The 20,600-nt window shown below is 40.7% G+C and overlaps 1 protein-coding gene across 1 annotated transcript; it reads left to right on the top strand.

Annotated features, from left to right (window-relative positions):
* Window positions 1–8,384: 8,384 nt before the first annotated feature.
* On the top strand, window positions 8,385–18,748 carry LOC308217367 (DGAT1/2-independent enzyme synthesizing storage lipids-like; the record flags this gene model as incomplete). The annotated part of the gene is made up of 6 exons (XM_080610400.1): window positions 8,385–8,854; window positions 10,356–10,520; window positions 11,921–12,114; window positions 16,257–16,317; window positions 16,685–16,824; window positions 18,647–18,748. Exons 1-6 carry the CDS (start codon window positions 8,563–8,565, stop codon window positions 18,746–18,748), a joined length of 954 nt encoding a protein of 317 aa, XP_080466526.1. The 5' UTR covers window positions 8,385–8,562.
* Window positions 18,749–20,600: the final 1,852 nt, after the last annotated feature.

Genomic DNA, 20,600 nt, shown 5'->3' with positions numbered 1-20,600 from the left:
TTGCATCTTTTTATTATCTTTTCCCTCTCCCCAAGACTCTAATGCCTAAATTCTGATTTCATGTAATGACATGAATTCCTCAGAGTAGTTTTAACCAGCATTAGGAATCTCCTGTCGTATCTAATTTTGCTGCTGGGGTCCATACCAGATTCCTAAAAATACACCATAAAAGCCTTATACCACTCTTCTTCAAGATGACTCTAAAGAAAAAAAAAAAAAAAAAAAGAGAAGGAAAAGCAAAGATAGCAATACAATTCTTTTTAATTCTACAGCGCTATTGAATACTTTTTATTCCAATGCATTTTTCAATATCCATTTTATCATGATTGTTACTTTATTTTAGTTCTGTTCTTCAACAGTAGTTTTAGTTCTTTCTTTTCTATCCAGACTCCTTGCACGATAGTACACCACTAAGGAAATAAGACACACGCAAGCCAACCAAAATACTTCAGTTACATTTGGTGTTAGCCAGTAAGCATTATGCACAATCCTTTTTCCATCTGCACTGATCATCTAAATGTACTTTTGCCACTTAAACGTTTTATATCTGTATTCAATTGACCTCTCTACTAGTGAAATCACCTGTCTTAAACAGGTCAGATTAATCCTTTTCTGAACTTAAAAATCGGTACCCATTGGTCTTATCAGTCTAAAAATGTCTTCTGTCATATTAGCCATAGGGTGAGCAGTAGTACAACATAAGGATATTATATTTCAGGTTTTCTCCACTCAATTTAGCCACAATAGCTTGCTCTTGCTGCCTTTTACTTAATTATACCCCAAGTCTGTGTGACACTCGGCTTTCCTAAGCTTTTTAAAGAGATTCTGTTCATTGAAAACCATTGCACATTCTCAACTCAATAGTCAAGGCTGCCATCTGAAAATTTCCTTATTCAGCGTTCACACAAGTTAACAATTGACTGGAGGCATGTCCCGGGAAGGCTTCCTTCTTCCAAGCAGAGAGGGTACCCTGCCTTACAATCATTGATGGAGCCTGTGTAGGAAGTTGTGCAAACACTGAAATCCACTGTATGTAGCTGTTTTAAATCCCATCTAACTGTGGAACGTATTGACTGAATTGCCTAGTAATTTCGAAATAGGTGGAGAGAAAACACTGCTTCATCAAGTTATAGAGATTTGGACACAAGAGGAAAATTTTTCACCATGAGACCAATCAGCCACTGGAACAATCTCCCCAGGGAAGTGGTGGAGTCTCCAGTGTTGGACAGTTTTATGATTTGGCTGGACAGGGTGCTGGGACATCTTGTCTAGAAAGGTTGGACCAGCTAATTCTTGAGGTCCCTTCCAACCTGGTGTTCTATGATTCTACGATCACTGCAGGCTTTCTTGCTATCAGCTCTGGAGCACTCAACATGAGGAGGATGTGGACCTGCTTGAGCAAGTCCAGAGAAGGGCAGGAAAATGATCAGAGGGCTGGAGCACTTCTTCTGTGAAGACAGGCTGAGTGAGCTCGCGTTGTTCGGCCTGGAGAAAAGGGGGCTTCAGGGAGACCTTAGAGCAGCTTTCGATACCTAATGGGTGCCTACGAGAAATCTGGAGGGGGACTTTTTACAAGGGCATGTAGTGACAGGACAAGAGGGAATGGCTTTAAACTGACAGATGGTAGATTTATATTATATATTAGAAAAACTTCCCCGTGAGGGTGGTGAGGCACTGGCACAGGTTGCCCACAGAAGCTGTGGCTGCCTCATCCCTGGCAGTGTTCAAGGCCAGGCTGGACACGGCTTTAAGCAGCCTGCTCTAGTGGAAGGTGTCCCTGCCCATGGCAGGGGAGTTGTAACTGGATGATCTTTAAGGCCCCTTCCAACCCAAACCACTCTGTGGTTCCACAGTCTGCATCCACAGATGAGGTAGGCAGCACACCCGTAAGCCCACTGTTCCTGTCAGGCAGCCTCGCTTGTGAGCAGCTCTCCCCGGCATCAACAGGAAAGTGGGAAGAGGTGCCCGGGCCTGAGGCGAGGTGCAGCGCAGGGGAGGGCACGGCAGCTGGGGTCGCCAGGATCCCCACGCGTGCCCCGTCCCGTTCCCTCCCCACGGAGAGCGGCGTCTCCACCCGCGGTGCCCGGGCAGGGCCGCCAGCGCCCGTCACGTCCCGGGATTTTTATAGTGTAAGAATTAAAGCGGGAGGTTGGGGCGCGGAACCCTCTGGGGCTCCCGGGCCCCGCCCCGCATCGTCGGGCCCAGGCCCGGGCGCGGGGGCGGTGCCGCGTTTAACTCAGACCGGAGCCCGTCGGCTGGGTCCTTGGGACGGTGGCTGCCGCCGCGGGCAGGTGAGCGGGGCCAGGGGGGCTAGGCGGGGCCGGTGCGGGACGGCGGTGGGTCCTTCCCCGCGGGGTACGCGGCCTGCAGTGCCGGGGTGCGTCAACAATGACCCTTCGTCGGGGCCGCTCAGCACCAGAAACTGAGGGAGGGAATCCCCCGAGTTTCGCTGTAATAGTGTTGGGAAAAGCTAATGACGTTTCCAGGTGAAGAAACGGGGTAAATGTGGGTGCTGGGCACTTGCTGTATTTCGCTTGTACTTGGCTGTGATGAGTACCCCCACTGATCGCAGGTCCTGCTCTTCATACAACCTCCTCCAGCTCTTACCTGACACGTTTGTGGCAACTGAGCTGGGTGCTGGTGCCAAGGATTATTCCTTAGTTCCACATGGGAATCAAACCCGAGTGGGAATTCAGGCCATCATATTTGTTAAGATTGTAAGAGAATAAATGGGGAAATGCTACTCTGGGCGAGGTACCCTCAGTGTGTGCAGAAGGGAGAATAGCCATGGAAAACTGGGGGACTGGGCACTGTAACTGCTGGTACTTCCTATTTAGGGGGATGTAAATTTCAGTTCTGGGGTGGATGTGCCGATAACCCATGAAGGTAACAAAAGCTGTAGAAATGTAGCAGTGAAAACATAGCAGTGTACAAGATTCGTAGGTTTCTGGAGGGAAATCAGGTGGGTGGTGGCAGTGTGAGACCAGCAAGAGAGTTATTTGCCATGGAACTACCACCAAAAAAAGTCTGGGAAATCTGTTTACACTGAAAGGCAGCATCATAGAATCATAGAAAGATTTGGTTTGGGAAGGACCTTAAAGATCATGTAGTTCCAACCTCCCTGCCATGGGCAGAGACACCTTCCACTAGACCAGGTTGCTCGAAGCACCTGGCCTTGAACACTGCCAGGGATGAGGCAGTCGCAACTTCTCTGGACAACCTGTGCCAGTGCCTCACCACTCTCGTAGTGAAGAATTTTTTTGGAATATCTAATCTAAATCTACCCTTTTTCAGCTTAAAGCCATTCCCCCTGGAAGGTGCAGAATTGTAACTGTCAGATTACTCGCTGTAATTGTTAGATTACTCCTCTTGTGAAACAGCAGTTGAGTTTGACAGAGGAAGTGGGAGCCTGCCACAAGAAAGCAGGTGTTCCAAAATCTCCCCAGAAGCCTCCGGCTACTTCACGCTCATCGTCCCACTATGCTCTGCTAAACCTAATACCAACAACAAACTGGTGAGTAGCAAAACAAGTATTAACTGTCGTTGGTTGAAGGACAGCTACAAGGTTTTAATTTTGATGCCGTAGGTCTCTTATGACAGCTCTGTTGTTGCACTTCCGTTCCCTGGGATTATAGTATGGGTAAGATTATCCTTATCGACAAATTATGCTTCAGCAAGGGCTCGGGATCTGAATGACTTACACTACATTACAGTATAGGAGGCTTTTGTTGGAGGGGGAGCTCCCCTTTAAGTAGGGAGGCATTAGTTCTGTCTCCATCTGACATCTCCTCTAATTTTACGTTATAGATATAGCTATTACTCTGGAATTTGATATGCTTTAAAGGTGGAGGCCAAACAAACATCTAGCCTGTCAACACAGATGTTGTCCTCTAGAACAATGGACTCACTTGGAACAGTAAAGTCAAGTCCAACTAGATGAGATGAGAAAAATACAGACAATGTAAAAAATGTTTGTTGCAACAAACAAGTTGCAAACAAGTATAGTGTGTGTTGCAACACCTTATACTCACCTTTTATGGGTTACTCAGTATTGAACAACATGGGAGCTGCTCTTGGCTCAGATTTGATAAAAGCAGAAGAGAAATTTTTCACTTAAATTTTGAGACTTGGGGCAAACCAAAGCAGTTAAAAGTAAACATGTTGCAGTAACATTCTTACATTATCTTCCAGTACACAGTCAAGCAGGTCTTTAGTAACAGCCTTGCAACAAGCACTCAAATAGTTATGTAAAAATTTCTGATACAGTGTTTGATAGAAAGGATGCTTCAAAATTGTGTTTGTGGTCTCAGCAAGGGGCTGGTGAGAGATGGCCAGCAGAACGTGACAAAAATAGAAGTTCTGTCCTGTTGTAGACTTTTGATGTTACACTGGCAGTACAGTACTGACCATGCATTTACCATGTTGGGCTCACATCATGTGGTCCAAAAGCCAGAATCAGTTTTCAGTGATCAGAGTTCAGTCTTTCCTTATGAAATGTTGGAGGCAGTGTACAATTGAACTTTGGGAGCAGGAACAGAAAACCGGTTGAGCACCCAACTCCCAGAAGAAGCCATGCTGCTTCTAGTTTTTCCTCAGTCAGTCATTTATTCTTTCTACACTCTGACTTGGATTCAATGGGAATGATGTTGAATTAACTTATATCCCACCCACCCAGCTAACTGGCATAAGGTGAACTGACTCCATGTGTACCCAACTACTTTCGTATGTCCTCATTCAAATCTGTACTGTTAATATCTGTTTTGTAGGTTTAAAAAGCCCTGAACGTTTGCACATTCAAGTATTTTAATTTCCTTCTAAAGCTTTTTTGTTTTCTGTCTTTTAGTGTCTACATTGAACTTAAAATCAGAAATAAGTTATTATATTCATTTATATTGTAGTCTATGAACAAACAAATTTAGCCATTGTGGCCTTCCAGCCAGGAAGTAATTTTCGTTTATGTAAAAATTGGGATGAAGGAAGAGGAATTGGTGGGATGTTACATTGCTTACATTGATCGTTGTAAACATCCTATTAACATTAGGAGGAAATTCTGAACAATGTAGGACAGAGACTCAGTGCTCATTTGACGCGGATTCCATCACCAATGGACACGTCTTTGTCATGTCAGTTGATGGCGTCATTCATTTCATATGTGCTCTGTTTTAAAGAGCTTTATTTTTTAATCAAAATGTCAAGTGGTGTTTGTAGTGTACTTTCATAATCGCCATAGACCAGCTTAATGTTGGGCTGTTCCCAAGAGTGGTTTTGCTTGTGCCAGCATTTTCACAGTTATCCTGTTCTCAGGGAGCCAGATGATCCTGTTGGAGACCAGGCTGGAGACGAGAGCACACAGTGAGGGGCTGGTGGAAGGGCAAGTTCCAAGTTGCAGCTCATGTGTGGATGACTCTGAAAAGCCCCTAGTAAAACTGTATGTGCATGACACTGCACAACTGTTAAACCTTTAATTTCCTTAAAGACTAGAGGTAGATTTGCATACAAGGTCTGTTTCCCATAAAATTATAATGAGTGGTATCAGTTGCCTTTGTCATATACCAGCTTCTCCGTAATCTTGTCAGTGATTTATCTAGCTGCTGAGTCTGCAGCTAGGGGATTTTGGAATAATCTTAAATCTCTTGCAGTTCTTTGGATTTTCCCTAGTCTTTCACAAGTTACTAAAAATCAGTATCAGAGGCCAGAGGGAACTTCAGGTGGTTTTTAAAAGAATGTTAGGTACAAGAAAACACCTGGATTTTTTAATCTTAAAATGTCGGTAAATTATATGATCTCTTGATCACCAGGTTGCTGTCAGTGATCAATATATCCAAATGACCCATACGGGAGTCATTATTGGCACATTTACTATGGGCATGGACATTTTATCTGGAACTTTAAGCTAGTTTTGCTACCACTGTGGTGTGTGTTCCCAGTCTGAAGCCCCCATAACAATGCAAAATCCACTTGCTTCCTTCACCCTCTGTTACAGGCTGAACAAGTAATTCCAAGTACTGCTCAGTATTACTGATTCAGTAGCCTGAGGCAAGCCCTTAGCATCGCCTTCTCCTGGTCTCTGTCAGCACTGGTTGCTTCACACGCAGTTGGGATTTGTAGACCTTGCTCTTATCGGCAACTTTAAACAATAACTTCTTTATTACAAAGTAGCACCACACCATCAGCTGTATCCTTATTAAACACCTTGTAAACAAAGATTTAAAGATCTGAATCATGCAGACTATTTCTTTCACATTATTGATGAAATCTCTTTTCAGTGACAATTTCTAGATCTTCCTATATCATAGTCAGGCATCAGTCATGAGGTTATAAACAATTCTATAGTAATTCTTGTGATATTCTTCATCACATTGGTTTCACTTGTTACCCATGCTGAACATCATTTAATACAGTGCTTGCTTCCTTTGAGCTCGTAATTTACTATCCTTGGCTTGTGCTCTACCTGTGAAACCCATGAATTTTTGCACTTTTACCCTTCCAGTTCTCTCCCCCATCCCACTGCAGGTGGGAGAGAGAGAGCAGCTATGTGGTGCGCAGCTGCCTACTGGGGTTAAACCATGACAGTCCTTTTTGGTGACCAGTGAGGAGTGCAAAGGATTTGAGATAAGGACAGATTTGTGTGAGTGTCCTGATTTCAGCTGGGATAGAGTTAATTTTCCTAGTAGCTGGTGCAGTGTTGTGTTTTGACTTTAGTTGGAAAACAATGTTGGTAACACACCTATGTTTTAGTTGTTGCTAAATAGCGCTTACCCTGATCAAGGACTTTCCAGTCTTTCATGCTCTGCCACTGAGGAGGGGCACAAGAAGCCGGGAGGAAGCAGAAACAGGACACCTGACCCAAACTAGCCAAAGGGGTATTACATACCACAGCATGTCATGCCTAGTATGTAAACGGGGGGGCGCTGGCCAGGACAGGCTGATTGCTGCTTAGAGATGAGCTGAGCATTGTTTTCCAGTGGTGAGCAATTGCACTGTGCATCACTTGGGTTTTTTCATTGGGTTTTATTATTCTGTCTCTTTATTTCCTATTATTATTAATTTATTACTATATTTTATTTTGATTATTAAACTGTTCTTACCTCAACCCACAAATTTTAGCTTTTTTTTTCTGATTGTCCTCCCATTCCCACTGAGGTGAGGAGCATGAGGTATGAACTAGTGGTTGAGCGGTACTTAGTTGCTGACTGGTGTTAAACCACGACAATGAGACCAAATTTATAGCTGTTACAGATAGTCATCAGTAAGGATTGCTTGCCTCGCCACATGTTAGAGTCTGGTGCTTGTTTGTGGCTGTTTTTTGCTTTTTGCTTTTGCTGTTTGCTGTACTCCTTGTAGTTCACAATACTCAATGGAGCTGTGCTTTATACCAGTTCACTGCTATATTCTACCCAGGGCTTCAAAAAAGAAAAATAAAAGTGGGGCGGTTATTGTATATACAAAGCTTGCTATATAAGTATACAGCTGAAGATATAAAGTCAGGTAAGTCTGGACTTGCTGTACTTTATGATCTTGGCACTGACTGTGGCAATTACAAATTGTTTCTTGTAGGTACTTGTTCTGGTGCTGGAGCAGAAAAATTTACTCCTTAAACAAGTAGCAACCTGACTGAGGCAACTGAAAGCTGTATTTAGATATGGGTTACTGAAACTGATTGCAATGTTTAAATCTCTGGCTAATGTTCAAGGGTCTTGAAATCAGCCAGCAATGCTGCAGTGCTCTTGTATTCCAGGGAAACCATTGCCTGCTGTCAGGCAGGCAGGAACAGACTAACTAGGGAGCTACATGTGGCAAACATATCACCAGGGCCACGGAGCCCACTTGGCCTTTGCCAGGGTTGGAAAATCTGAAAGAAGAGTGTGTTGGCATGATTGTGTGGATGAGGGGCTTGGAGCTGCTTTCCTTACCACTGCCAAATGCTGTTCCAGGCACCTCCAGGTCTCATGACAGAGCCTCAGCTGCCCAGGTTTTGTTTGCTGGCTCTTCAGCTGCTCACTCCAGTATTTGTTCCATTCACTGCCAGCTGCTGCCAAACTGAAAGGGACCAGAAGCCTAGGCTGGACTCTGCAGAGGACTGGGGGGAGCCCAGACCTCTGGTAGCAATCTTCTTGGCCAACACTGCTGAAAATACTTAGCACTTAATCCTCTTCTGAGTTTCTGAAAAGCCATACTTATACAGAGAAATCATTTGATCAGCCGTGCTGCATGGATCCTGAGCCTTCCTTGGGCTCCAGCCCTTGTCCTTTCAGCCCCTATTATCTGGCTGTATTATGAAGACCCATAAATATGTGGGAAAATCTCATCACTCTTTACGGGCAGTAGTGGATGGCAATTGGCAGCAGCTATCTCAGCATGACAGAGAGAGGCTAAATATTTGTCTCTGAGCTATACCAAAACAAGCATCAGCTATACCTACAAAAAACTTTCCTAAATTGAGAAACTAGTGTGATTATAGAAATTAGAGCTGGCTTTTGTTGTTTGTTGTTTTTTTGCCTTTTTTTTTTCTTCTCCATGCAGGACATGATATGACGAAAAGAATTCTGCACTTCAGGACAGATGGCAATGACTGACCTAAGCTCCCTTGCCTATATACTGGAAGAATGGACTGTTGTGGAGTACCTGAAGAAATATCTTATTTATGTGGTCATCGCCTCACTAACAATGAGTGCAATATTATTTTTTTTTATAGTTCCTTTAACAATCATCTTTTTTATTTACCTTACGAATATTTTGCTTTTAATGCATCAGAGGAACAGTGAGACAGAAGCAGATCCCTTGAGTGATGTTTGGGATAGTGCAAGGAAAACTATAGCAAGTTTTTGGGATGTATATGCAAGAATATGGCATGGTAAGTACGACATAACTTGTCTGAAGCTTTGAATTACCTAAATAGTAAATACACATAAGTTTTAATGGATTTGGTTTTTATTTCTTCCAAATAGATGCAAAGAAGTGAAATTTATTATACTTTGTATGGCATCTAACTCAAAAGTTTCTGCCTCAAAGACTGATTGCAATATAGAATAAGCAAACTGAAAGGAAGAATTTAATTTATATAGGGTCAACTTTTCTAAAGTAGATAGGCAGGTGCACTTCTCTATATACAGTATCAGAGGAAAGCACTGCAGGAGAGATGTGTGATTTATTTTTTTACCTTAGTATGCATTTAAAACTCACTTAAATGACCAAAACACAACAACTAGGTGGAAATGTAGTTAGTGTGTTTTCAGTTGGTGAAAACTACTTTGTGTACTGAAAATAAGAGCTGTGTGGACAAAAAAATAATGAGACACCATATTTAAGTTTGTATTCTGGTGCTATTTAAAAGTAGCCCGATTTTGCAGTTTTATTGCACTCATCCTTCAGATACTTTCAACACACTCTGCTCCCTAGGAAAATCCTCAGCTGCATACTAAGCTCTTGTTCTTCTCACAGATGTAGGTTAAGGCTGTCAGCAAGAGTTAACTTTGCTGCCCTAAGGATGAAGAGTAACAGGTTATCTATGTTGCTGTCCTTCCTCACAGTTTCTTCCTTTAATCTTTGAACATCCTGCAGTATCAAACTTTCTCCATCTCTTCCTAGATCTCTGCCTGCTCCATCCCCTACTTTCTCCCCAAACAGCTCATGATAGAAGCTGTAGCAGGAACGGACATGAATGTAGACAAGGTGAAATAGAGCTCTTGGCAGAAGCTGTGGCTTTTCCAAAACTTTATGTACATTAGCCTCTTAGCCTGGCTCCACCTAAAACCTAAATCAAATGTAGGAAGAGCCAGGAGAGAGACTTATAGAAGTCCATGTCTGTGAGGAAATTCCCTTCCACTGTTAAGTGAATACATTTAACTCTGTGGAGAGAACCTGTCTGTGGGATTCTTACAGATTCTGGTTTGGACTTAAATATCTCAACCAGAGAAACTTTAAATTATGTAAAATCCTAAACTTTCCATTCTGCCTGACAAAGAATGAAGATTCATACTTCCATATTTCAGGAAAGCATACTGACTACTTGTTTGCCTCTCATTCTGCCAATGAAGTGATTTCACACTTTAGACTGGAAAAAGTTCCTAATAGGAAATAATTTAGTCCTCTCACTGGGGGAAATGTCAGGTTAGGTCTGATCTAATGACTAAACTGACCAACAAATTAGTCCATTGACAACCTGTGGTGTTTGAGGTGCTTTCTCTTTGCTACAGAGCAAACGTTCCATCCAGAATTTAATTCTTGTAAAAGCTACTGCAGAAGCTTTCACAGCTTACTGAAAGTCATTTAATGAAAGACAGCAAACAGTTTTCTTTAAATTGCCAGATGATTTACAGCTGTCATTGTCAGTTATTGCTTTTCATCCCAAACAGGTTATGAGCTTCATGGTGTGGAAAACCTACCAGAAGGACCAGGCATTCTGGTGTATTACCATGGAGCTATTCCTATAGATTATCTTTACTTCTTGTCTAGGCTGTTTCTCCAGAAGAAAAGAGTTTGTCTGTCAGTAGCTGATCATTTTGTCTTTCGCTTACCAGGTAAGAATATATTCTCTTGTATTTAAGCACTCTGGATTCACTCAACTTGTTGCTAGTTTTGGTGAAATTTACATTTATTACAATTTCAAGACAGCTGTTAAACTAAAAGACTGTTTTTAGGTTTTTTAAGTAAAAGCTGGTAGATGCAGAAGGACAAACAAAGTAGAATTATCAAAGATCCTGTCTTTTAAGTGAAAGGTCATAAAAACACTGGTAGACCCTCTGAAGCCATTATATAATCCCTTTGGAATGAAATGTCATGCCTCAGTAGTAAGTGTAGGATAGGACTATATTAGTGACCTACTGCTGGCTAGTCAGCAAAGGGCTATGAGTGCAGAAGAGCTCAGTAAAGGCAGGGTATCAATCACGTCCTTGCCCCTACACTGGGTAGCCATTGCAGTGGGGTACAACATCAAATCTATGTTTTGGTAAAAGCCTGGAGTAGGACACAAAACTTCTTTGAAGATTTTACTGTTGAGGAGAGCTCTATAACACTGACCACCACAATACATTCAACACATTGTAGCATGAGAAAGAAATAAATAATTCCATTGTGAAAGGGAGAAGTTACAGAAAAGCAAACCTCATGAAGTTTGAGAAAAACAAAGCATAAAGAAAGAGCATTCAGAAGGAATAGGAGAGAGATTATTTTAAGGCTCCTTTATACCACTTAGGTTAAAAGGAAGCTATTTAAAAGTAGAAGGACATTATTCAGAAAAGGAAGTTGTGTCCAAACACTGAAAACAAAGAGCATAAACTCAAGCAAGTTTGATGCAAGAACATACTAAGGCTCTCATAGAAAGATGAGGAGGAAGAACTTGCTACAGGCATACTTAGTAAATATTGTATTAAAATATTTAAAAAGAAGGACTTGTGCAGAAATTGAAAAGGCTTTGTTTAGGTCGCTCTAGATGCAAAAGTGGTGAGTATTATGTGTTACCAATCCTAATTCTATGCTTATTGTGTACATGCTTCATTATAAAATGTAGCTTAGGACTGTATCTTGGAAAGTCTTCCAGACAGATGGAAAGGTTTTCGAGTAAAGATTTATTTTCCTTTCCCCACCACTTTCCTCAAGCACTGTCTATGCATCTACCTATGTTTCGGTTGTATAGTTGGTATTTTGATCATTATGGAAAATAGCATGTGGAGGCATAGGTTTATTGAGATGCTCCTAAGAAGTTAGCTCATCTTCATAACATTTGGGCAAAACCACTGTCACTTATTTGTCATTTTGCCAATATTTACTCTGTAGATGTTTCACTTCCTTCAAGCAAATTTGCCCTAGTCTTGATATATGGCTATTAGATTTTCATTTAGCTATAATCATATTTCTACATGAAAGCAGTATTTGTGATATATTGTTACAATAATATTTATTTGCTATTTATGTATTGTAGGACTCAAATTGTTACTGGGAGTGACAGGCATTATGCCAGGTACAAGAGAGGAATGCCTCATTGCCCTGAAGAATGGATACTTGGTGTCCATCTCACCAGGTGGAGTTAGAGAAGCACTATTCAGTGATGAAAGTTATCAACTCGTGTGGGGAAATCGAAAAGGCTTTGCTCGAGTCGCTCTAGATGCAAAAGTGGTGAGGATTATGTGTTATGAATCCTAATTCTATGCTTATTGCATACATGCTTAATTATAAAATGTAGCTTAGGAATGTTTCTTGGAAAATCTTCCAGACCAAAGAAAAGGTTTTGGAGTAAATATTTCCTTTCCTCTTCCCACCACTTTCTTAGAGCACATTAATCCATGGGGAACCAGGGGTTTATGGAACTGTATAGCTTTATATTGCCATCCAGATTCTTGTCTTGACTGTATTTCAGGAATCTTCACTGTAGTCCTTTTCCATATTTCATTCTATTTTCTCATTCTACTAGACTTAAATATTTATTTTACTTTTAAATACCCAGTCATTTTCTTATGGCTCTTTAGTGCATTATCCTTATCTTTCTTTCCTCTCATTTATTCTAGGAGGGTCCAGGATTTTGTTCTTACCCTTACCTTTCTTCATGTTTGTGAAAGATTGCATCCACTAACAGAAGGTGTGTCTACCTCAGTGTCTGAGTTTGAATCATGTGTGCACTTTTGAAGCAATTTTTCCATCTCCCTCACCATGCTTTAATTCACATCATGGAACATGTTAGAATACCTTTTGGCTGAAACTAAATCAGAAGTGGAACTAATACTCTCCAGTTGCAAATGGGCATTCAGTCAATGGTACCAGCCGAGAATTAGTTCTACATAAAAACATAGCACTGAAATGTTCAGTGTTGATGCCAGATTGTCAGCATCCACCAGAGATGTGGTTCTATTGATTTGCACTCCACTAATGTACACGTGGCCACAGTTTCAGTTATATTTTCCGTATAGATTATGATCTACATACAAACTTCTACCACTGGCTCTGACTTCTTCCATCTAATTCCATGTAGAATCACAGAATCAGCTAGGTTGGAAAAGACCTTCAAGATCATCAAGTCCAACTGTTAACCCAGGACCATGAGACTGTTTCTCTCATACAGCCTCTGGGAAATACTTTTATTTGGGATGGCATAGAGCTGAAAGAGCAGCAACCCTTCTTTTTCCTAACTGCATTTTCTCATTATCCTCACTGGAGATGAGTTTTCTGTCTTAATTTAAACTTAGCATACCTGGCACTCTTTGTGTCTGACAATACCAGTACTCATCCAGGCTTCTTCTGTTCGGCCACAAGCTTTCTACTGCTTTCTTATGAATTGCACAACCATCATTTTTCTTTACATTCTTATGAATATCTCATCAATTGCAGTGCTTTTCTTTGGCCTACCACATAAACATAATCCTTGTCTGTTTATAGGAGAATCTGTACAGGAAGTTGAGATCTTCCCATGAATCTTCAATTTCTTACCACTCCTTTCAGGTTTTTTGTGCAGTTACAGCTCGCTCTCACCCCATCCAGTTTGTTGCTTCTCAAACTTTGCTTTGATCTGTTATGCTGTATCTCCTACTACAAAGTACCTAGGGTTGCAAAATACAAGCTTCAGGTTAATAGTTCTTCATAACTTTATCTAGCTCTGAAATCTTGTGGGGAGATAACTAAACACTAGAATAAATTTAGGGGAATTTTTGGCTGAGAGTCCTATTTCTACCTCTTTGTTTGTCTTGTTATGTGGCCTTTTAAAAGTCACATTTTATGTGCTTCTGTTCCCTCTCCTATCCTATTTCTCAAAAGTTTGGGCTGATAAATGTTAGTCACAATGCTTCATATATTGTGTGGGCCTGTACACCACCATCAGAATGTGAATAGGATAAACCCTATCAAATTCATACAGGCGTTTTGAATTTCCTTACAGTCTTTCTTTTTATATATTGATTTAATAATATACTCAGTAAGAAAGAGGTGTCACTTTAACAACTTAAGTGATTTCTAACCATTTTGCTTTTATACCTGCCTTTCAAGCTACTTCAAATATTTGAGCATTCCATTGCCAGTTGTTTTTACTTCACTTGGAATTTATAGCGTAATCCTACAATGTAATAATGTTGGTTTTTTTTATTTAAATAAAAATTGAATTAAATAACTCCAAATGCCCTTAATATAGAGTGCCATCCTGATCAAAACACATCACAAAAATCCTCCCAGGCTTTCATAATTTAGAAGCACATGGAAATGGCTGAATAATAGTACTTAAAATTGCTAGCACCTCCTGTTGACAGGTTTGTGGATTTTTTTGGGTTTTTTGTTCTTTTATGTAATGATTTGGGTATTCATTGAAGATAAGGTTTTTGCAGTGTAAAAGGTTCTTGTGGTCATCTGTATAACATATTTGGTAATAATAATATTTTGGTAAAACAGACACTACATAGAATTATGTGTTACCTGAAGGGCAGAGTATTTTCTCCTTTGATACCTACTAGCCTGAACTCACCTTTACAGTGCTGCTGACTTTTGAATTACTTATTATTGCAACTCATTCAGGGTTTGTTTTTTGTGGTTTTGCTTGTTTGATTTTTTTAACTTAGGTTAGGAAGTCTGGCTGGATCCCAGTATGGTGGCCATCATTGTAATTAGCTTGCAGGCTCCACTGAAATCTGGGCATCTGTGGTATTTCTCTGGAAATCTGTGATCAGACACACCTTAGATAACTAAGCATTTATTGAAGTGCTGTGCGTTTAACAGTAGAGGGGGCAATATTAACCTTATATGTCCTTTCTTATATTGAGTTAGGCCCATAGTAGCAACTGGAATCCATCTTTTGGCAAACATGGAGTTTCATAGAATCACAGAATGGTTTGGGCTGGAAGGGACCTTAAAGCTCATCCAGTTCCAACCCGCTGCCATGGGCAGGGACACCTTCCACTAGACCAGGCTGCTCAAAGCTCCATCCAACCTGACCTTGAACACTGCCTGATATGGGGCAGCCACAGCTTCTCTGGGCACTCTGTGCCAGTGTCTCACCAACCCTCAGAGGAAAGATCTTCCTTTAATCCAGATCTACCCTCTGCCAGCTTAAAGTGATTCCTCTTTGTCTTATCCCTACATACCCGTGTAAAAAGTCCCTCTCCAGGTTTCTTGTAGACCCTTTTTAGGTACTGGAAGGCTGCTAGGTCTCCCTGTAGCCTTCTGCAGGCTGTCCAGCTCTCTCAGCCTGTCTTCATAGGAGAGGTGCTCCAGCCTTCTGCTCATCTTCGTGGCCCTCCTCTGGGCTCTGATTGTTTCTGTTTGTTCTTGCTGCATTCTTTTCAATACTGGCCACATCAGTCTTATAGGTTGACTGAAGACTGCATATAGACTCATCTAAACTATCAGAACTGATACTGTATTAGAGTTTTATATAATTTGTATGATACATATTTATTGCAGTATTGCAGACTGAAACATAAAATGAAGCTTTGCAGTTTCTCTGTCTAAAGCTTCAATCATGTGTGCTGAATAGGAAAGTACTCAGTTCATGAAGCTTTGGAGAAAGCAAGTAGACATTTACATTTGGCTCATCTTACCTGCTTCTCAACGTGAGGTCTCACTGAAGCAGTAATGTTTAGATAATACCCCACTGGAAAGAAGTTCTGCAGATCCCTTGGACAAATAAGGCATTTGTATGTCCTGGTTGATCTGAACTGCGTGCCTTCTGGAGGGCAGAGGTTTAGGTAGTTACAGAACAAATTCATTAGTGTGACTAAAAGGAAAGACACTTGAGATGCCTGAACTTCAAACAGTCATGTCTTAGAGTCTGAGGTAAGATTTCATAGTCTGTAGACAAGCTAACAGTAATTGTATCCATACATACAATAACTTTTTCCCCCTCTATTGTCCCTTTTATGTTTTTGAAACTGTATTTTAAGCATGTTGTTGGAATTACTTGTCCAGAAGGTAATGAAAGAACACCTTTACTCTGTTAAGAATCACTACCACAGAACAGAAACCACAGGATGAGAAAAAAACAAGCAAGAAAAAGACCTAACTAGAGCCTAAGAAAGAACTCAGTGATGGAAGCCATTTAAAGGAAAAAACCCCTGACATCCTTACAGATGGTGACTTTAACGTCAGTTTTTGTGGGAGCTGAGAAATAGAGTTTTATTTTTATTCTAGAGTTTATTTTTTATAACAAGATTCCTTGTTTGCTACTTAACTGATAATTCCTCTGTATTCAAGAGATTTTTCTGAGCTGCATTAACAGGCACTAAAACATAAATTTAAAGCTGGTATAACATTTCTACCTTTTGGGTTTTTTTATGATTCCTTAGCCCATCATTCCAATGTACACTCAAAATGTCCGGGAAGGATATAGGATGCTTAAAGAAAGAAGTAAGAACTTTAAAACATATTCTAAGTATTTGGAATGTTTTCTCCACTTCTCTGATTTCTTTCACTCTTCTTTTAGATTTTGCTTTTCGGACTTCTGCTTCCTTTGGATTCTCTAACACACTTGGTGTGGCTCAAAGGTATCTCCAACAGCTTGTGTGTAACTGGTTTGTGCTGTGTCATCTGATTCCTTAATGCAGTATTAATTCAGTGATCTATTAAGTCTATTGAGCTTTGTTTTGGTGGCCAGCTAACCTAAATCCTGCGATTTCTTCTCGACTGTCAGTCTCTTCCATATTAATCAGAATTCAAGTTTGGATAGTGTTTTATGTGACTATAATCTACTTTTCCCTCCCTTAATCCATTTCAGGATTTTTTAGATGGTTGTATGAAAGCACTCGACTGCCGTTTACTCCTCTGTACGGAGGACTTCCAGTTAAATTTCGCACATACATTGGAGAGCAAATCCCTTATGATCCAAATATCACTACAGATGAATTAGTTGAAAAGGTAAGTTAGCTCTCTGTGCAATATTGAACTATATACTTTTCTCTCTGTTGTATATGCACTGAAAACATATTTTTTTTATATGAATAAAGACAAGTACACATTTACTAGCTCGTTAAAGCAATGGGCAGTTGAGCTCCAGGATTATTTGATATACAATTACCTACAAGTAAGTACTGACATAGTAATAGATGACTGGGATGCCTTCATTGTTTCAGAATGTGTGAGCTCTATCTGCTTGGGATGCTAACTTTGTTTCTCTCATGCCTTTGATAACTGAAATGATGCAAAGTACATTTTAGGTTCAGTTTTCAGTAACTAGGAAAATAAATTTCGTACATAACAAATACTTTTTGAGAGTCTTCTCTAAATAACACAGGGCTGTATAAGCAAAGTTCCACAAAAGCTTCAGTCTTGTCAAAAGGAAAATGCTAAAAAAAGAAAATAAATTGTATTCAGTATATTAAAATATTAAGAGTACCTACAGCTTGGTGAAATCAGTGGTGCCCAGGGGGATAAAAACTTTTATAGATCCAGGGTTTAGGCATTTTTCAAAATTTTTCATACAAGATGAAAGGAGGGCTTTGTGCAAAAAAAGTCTGCTGTGGCCTAGAAATACACAGATCAAAACACTTGTTAGGAATCACTGATGTAAAAACCATCGTGGTGCCCCCCAAAAGATGGAAGAAAGCTAGGTTTTCTTTCTTTCTTTTATTTACTTTTTTCATTTTTTTAGGATTTACTGCAGATTGTTCTGGGCTTCACAGCAGTGAAACCAGAAAGACAGGTTTGGTCTGTTACAGGGGAACTGCACCAGCAACCTGTGGAGTTTGGTATTAGCAGGTTTAGAAGGCTGGAAGAAATATTAGTGCCAAGGTTATCCATATGATTGTCCATGTTCTTGTATTTTCGGGAAGAGTATTTTGTGCACTGCAAAACTGAAATGGAAATTTCCCATGACATTGATTTGCTTTACCAAGTCAAGCCTTTGACCACCCACTTAGTGGGAGTAGAGTTAGGTCTTCAGTGGCTAGTATTAGTTAAACATCCTCACAACTTAAGTGGGGTTTGAGATGAGCAGTGGACTGGCTGACCTCTGTCTGATCCTGCCCTGAAAACGACTCAGGACATGACTCTGTCAGGAAAGGTCTGGCTACTCTTTTCTTATGTTCCCAGTGATACTCTACCATCACTCTGGGGTAGATCACTGGAGTATGTTGCTACCCTTATTTCAAGTTTAAATACATGAGGAAAAACTAAGGGAAATTATTTCTTATCCCTGGTAGAAATACGGAATATTTTATGCATTCTCACCACAAACTTGCATTTGAATCTCATGTAGAGTAAAACTGAACAGAATTTAGGTACAAATTCTCATATGTGCATGCCGTATATGATACAATTATGGAAGAATTCATGTTGAGAAAGACAGATGGAGGTCCCTATTCTAAATTCCTGGTCCCAGCAAGGTCAGCTATGAGATCAGATGAGTTTTGCCAGGCTTTATCCAGTGCTTTTGATGAAAACCCTCAGGAATAGAGATGGCACACACTTAATGTTTGCATGTGTTGAAGCTTACTTAGTAATGGCCAAGTTTGACAAACCTCAATAATTTCAGTGTATCCAAACTGCAGTTAATATTTTTGTTCCTTTCCAAGGAAAGTATCACTAGGACAACTAGCTAATATAAACCACAACTTCTTTCTTCAAGTAGATCTTATATGTTAATTTCCCAATGCCCCCTGAGCTCCTAAGTCAGCAGGGATTATACTGTTCTTCCTTGCATAAGAAGGTCTGTAAAGTCAACTTTCTCTTCTCTTTTCAGACAAAGACTGCCATCCAGGCTCTCATAAGCAAGCATCAGACAATCCCAGGCAGCATATGGAAGGCTTTGCTGGAGCGATTTGATAAACGTAAAAGTGATTAGAAAGCTTTTGTTCATTTCATTGTTTTTATACAACGTAGTAAAAACCAATGTCCTATGGCACTGATGACTAATAATTGGCATTCAACCAGTTTTACAAATTTCTATAGATTTGACAGAAGAAAGCAATTAACCTCTTGAAGGTTCCCCTGTGTCTTTGAGGATATTCTGAAGTCAGAAAGACTGAAGAAGAACACTTGTGTATAAAAGCAATGCAACAGCTGAGTTCCCCCAAAGGAAATTGTGTAGCCAGGATTTGCCTGGTTTCTAAAACAAGTAAGTACATACATCTGAGAGCCTCAGAAGTTTTGTCTAAATACATGCTTCTGTGTTTTGAGTGCTTCATGGTCCATGCTCAGAGCAGAACCTCAGAGTTAGTGTTGTCCCACCAGAGTCCTCACCCTCAGTGGGTGCCTTCCATGCAAGACAGTGTCAGAAGAGAAACTGTCTTGCTTTAGCTAATGATGTACTGCTTAGGCCATTTTTCTAGAGAGACTATATGAAGAGAAATAATCCCATTAAATGAGTTACTAAACTCCTACAAATATATCAGCTTAGTGGTTTGGTACCCTGGAAAGTAGGAATGCCACCTCCAAGACTTTGTCCTAACAAGAAAAAAGGAAAAAAAAAAAGTCTCTTAGAGAAAAAAAGCTTTAGTTAAGTATAGCACTATGCAAGTACAGATAGAGAGTAGTTTCAAGTGTGAGCTGGTACATCATGTCTTATTTCACCATACATTACTGGTGTAGTGGATGAGGCTGCCCCCAGCCTGAGAATCCCTGCATCGCAGTGTGTTTGCAGTACCGATGTGCGATACTCGCCCACAGCTCCCTGCTAGCAGGGACCGGGCTTTTGGGGGAGTTTCCTTAGGTAATGCAGCCCGGAGGCTTATCGTCACTGGGGGTTTGCCCAAAAACGCAGAACTGCAACAACTGGCAGTGTTGCCTTCCTAGCACACCTTGCAGAATACTGAAACATGCTACAAAGCAGAATATGTTTTTACAAGCTGTGAGATATTACTGGTGGGAGTGGGAGAGCTTTGTGTAATTTATCCAATACGCCATTAAATGCAACCAAACCTGTTAACCTTGAACACCAAGAAAGGTAATTTTTGTGCCTCATTTTCCTTCTTGTACTGTTAATAACTATATAATCTTTCCCCTCAATGTCCTAAAACTTTGTGTAGCGTCTAAGCATATGCAACATTTGCCTATTTTCATTAGAAAACTCAGTCTAGTGTTTGGATTAAAATGAATTATTCCTGTTCCCATGCTGCTTCTCCAGAGATTTCTTGCACCAATGTGGCACTTAAGGACATGGTTTAGTGGTGGAGACTTGATGCTAGAGGCTGTGCTGCAACTCAGAACAGAGTACTATCCTTGGGTGGGTGATACATAACCAGAGCACTGATTATTTTCCCAAGCAGGGATTCAGCCTGGATCTCTGTATCTCACTTGCCAACTGTTTGCTAACAACGTTCATGTTTTTCCTATGCTGTTTCATCTTACAGCAGCATCCCTGTATTATCCGCAGCTTAGCTTAAGCGAGCTGGAGTAAAAATTAACATCCATATTAGTTATCTCTCGTTGCAATTATTGTAAACATGTTATGAGGGAGCTCAAGGTGAGCCTTACTAGTATGAGCGGTTTCCGTAGTGTAGTGGTTATCACGTTCGCCTAACACGCGAAAGGTCCCCGGTTCGAAACCGGGCGGAAACACACCTTTTTTTTCCCCCAGCAGGTCGAAGGCGATGATTCTGCGCCTCCGCTCTCGTGAGACTCCGCTTGGAATAGTTTGTGCAGTTTTGGTGTTCTTAACATAAGAAGGGCATGGAGCTGTTGGAGCGAGTCCAGAG

The sequence above is a fragment of the Psittacula echo genome (assembly GCF_963264785.1).
Source record: "Psittacula echo genome assembly, chromosome: 2".
Taxonomy (NCBI): domain Eukaryota; kingdom Metazoa; phylum Chordata; class Aves; order Psittaciformes; family Psittacidae; genus Psittacula; species Psittacula echo.
The sequence above is the reverse complement of the archived record's forward strand: the minus strand, read 5'-3'. Positions and strand labels throughout refer to the sequence as shown.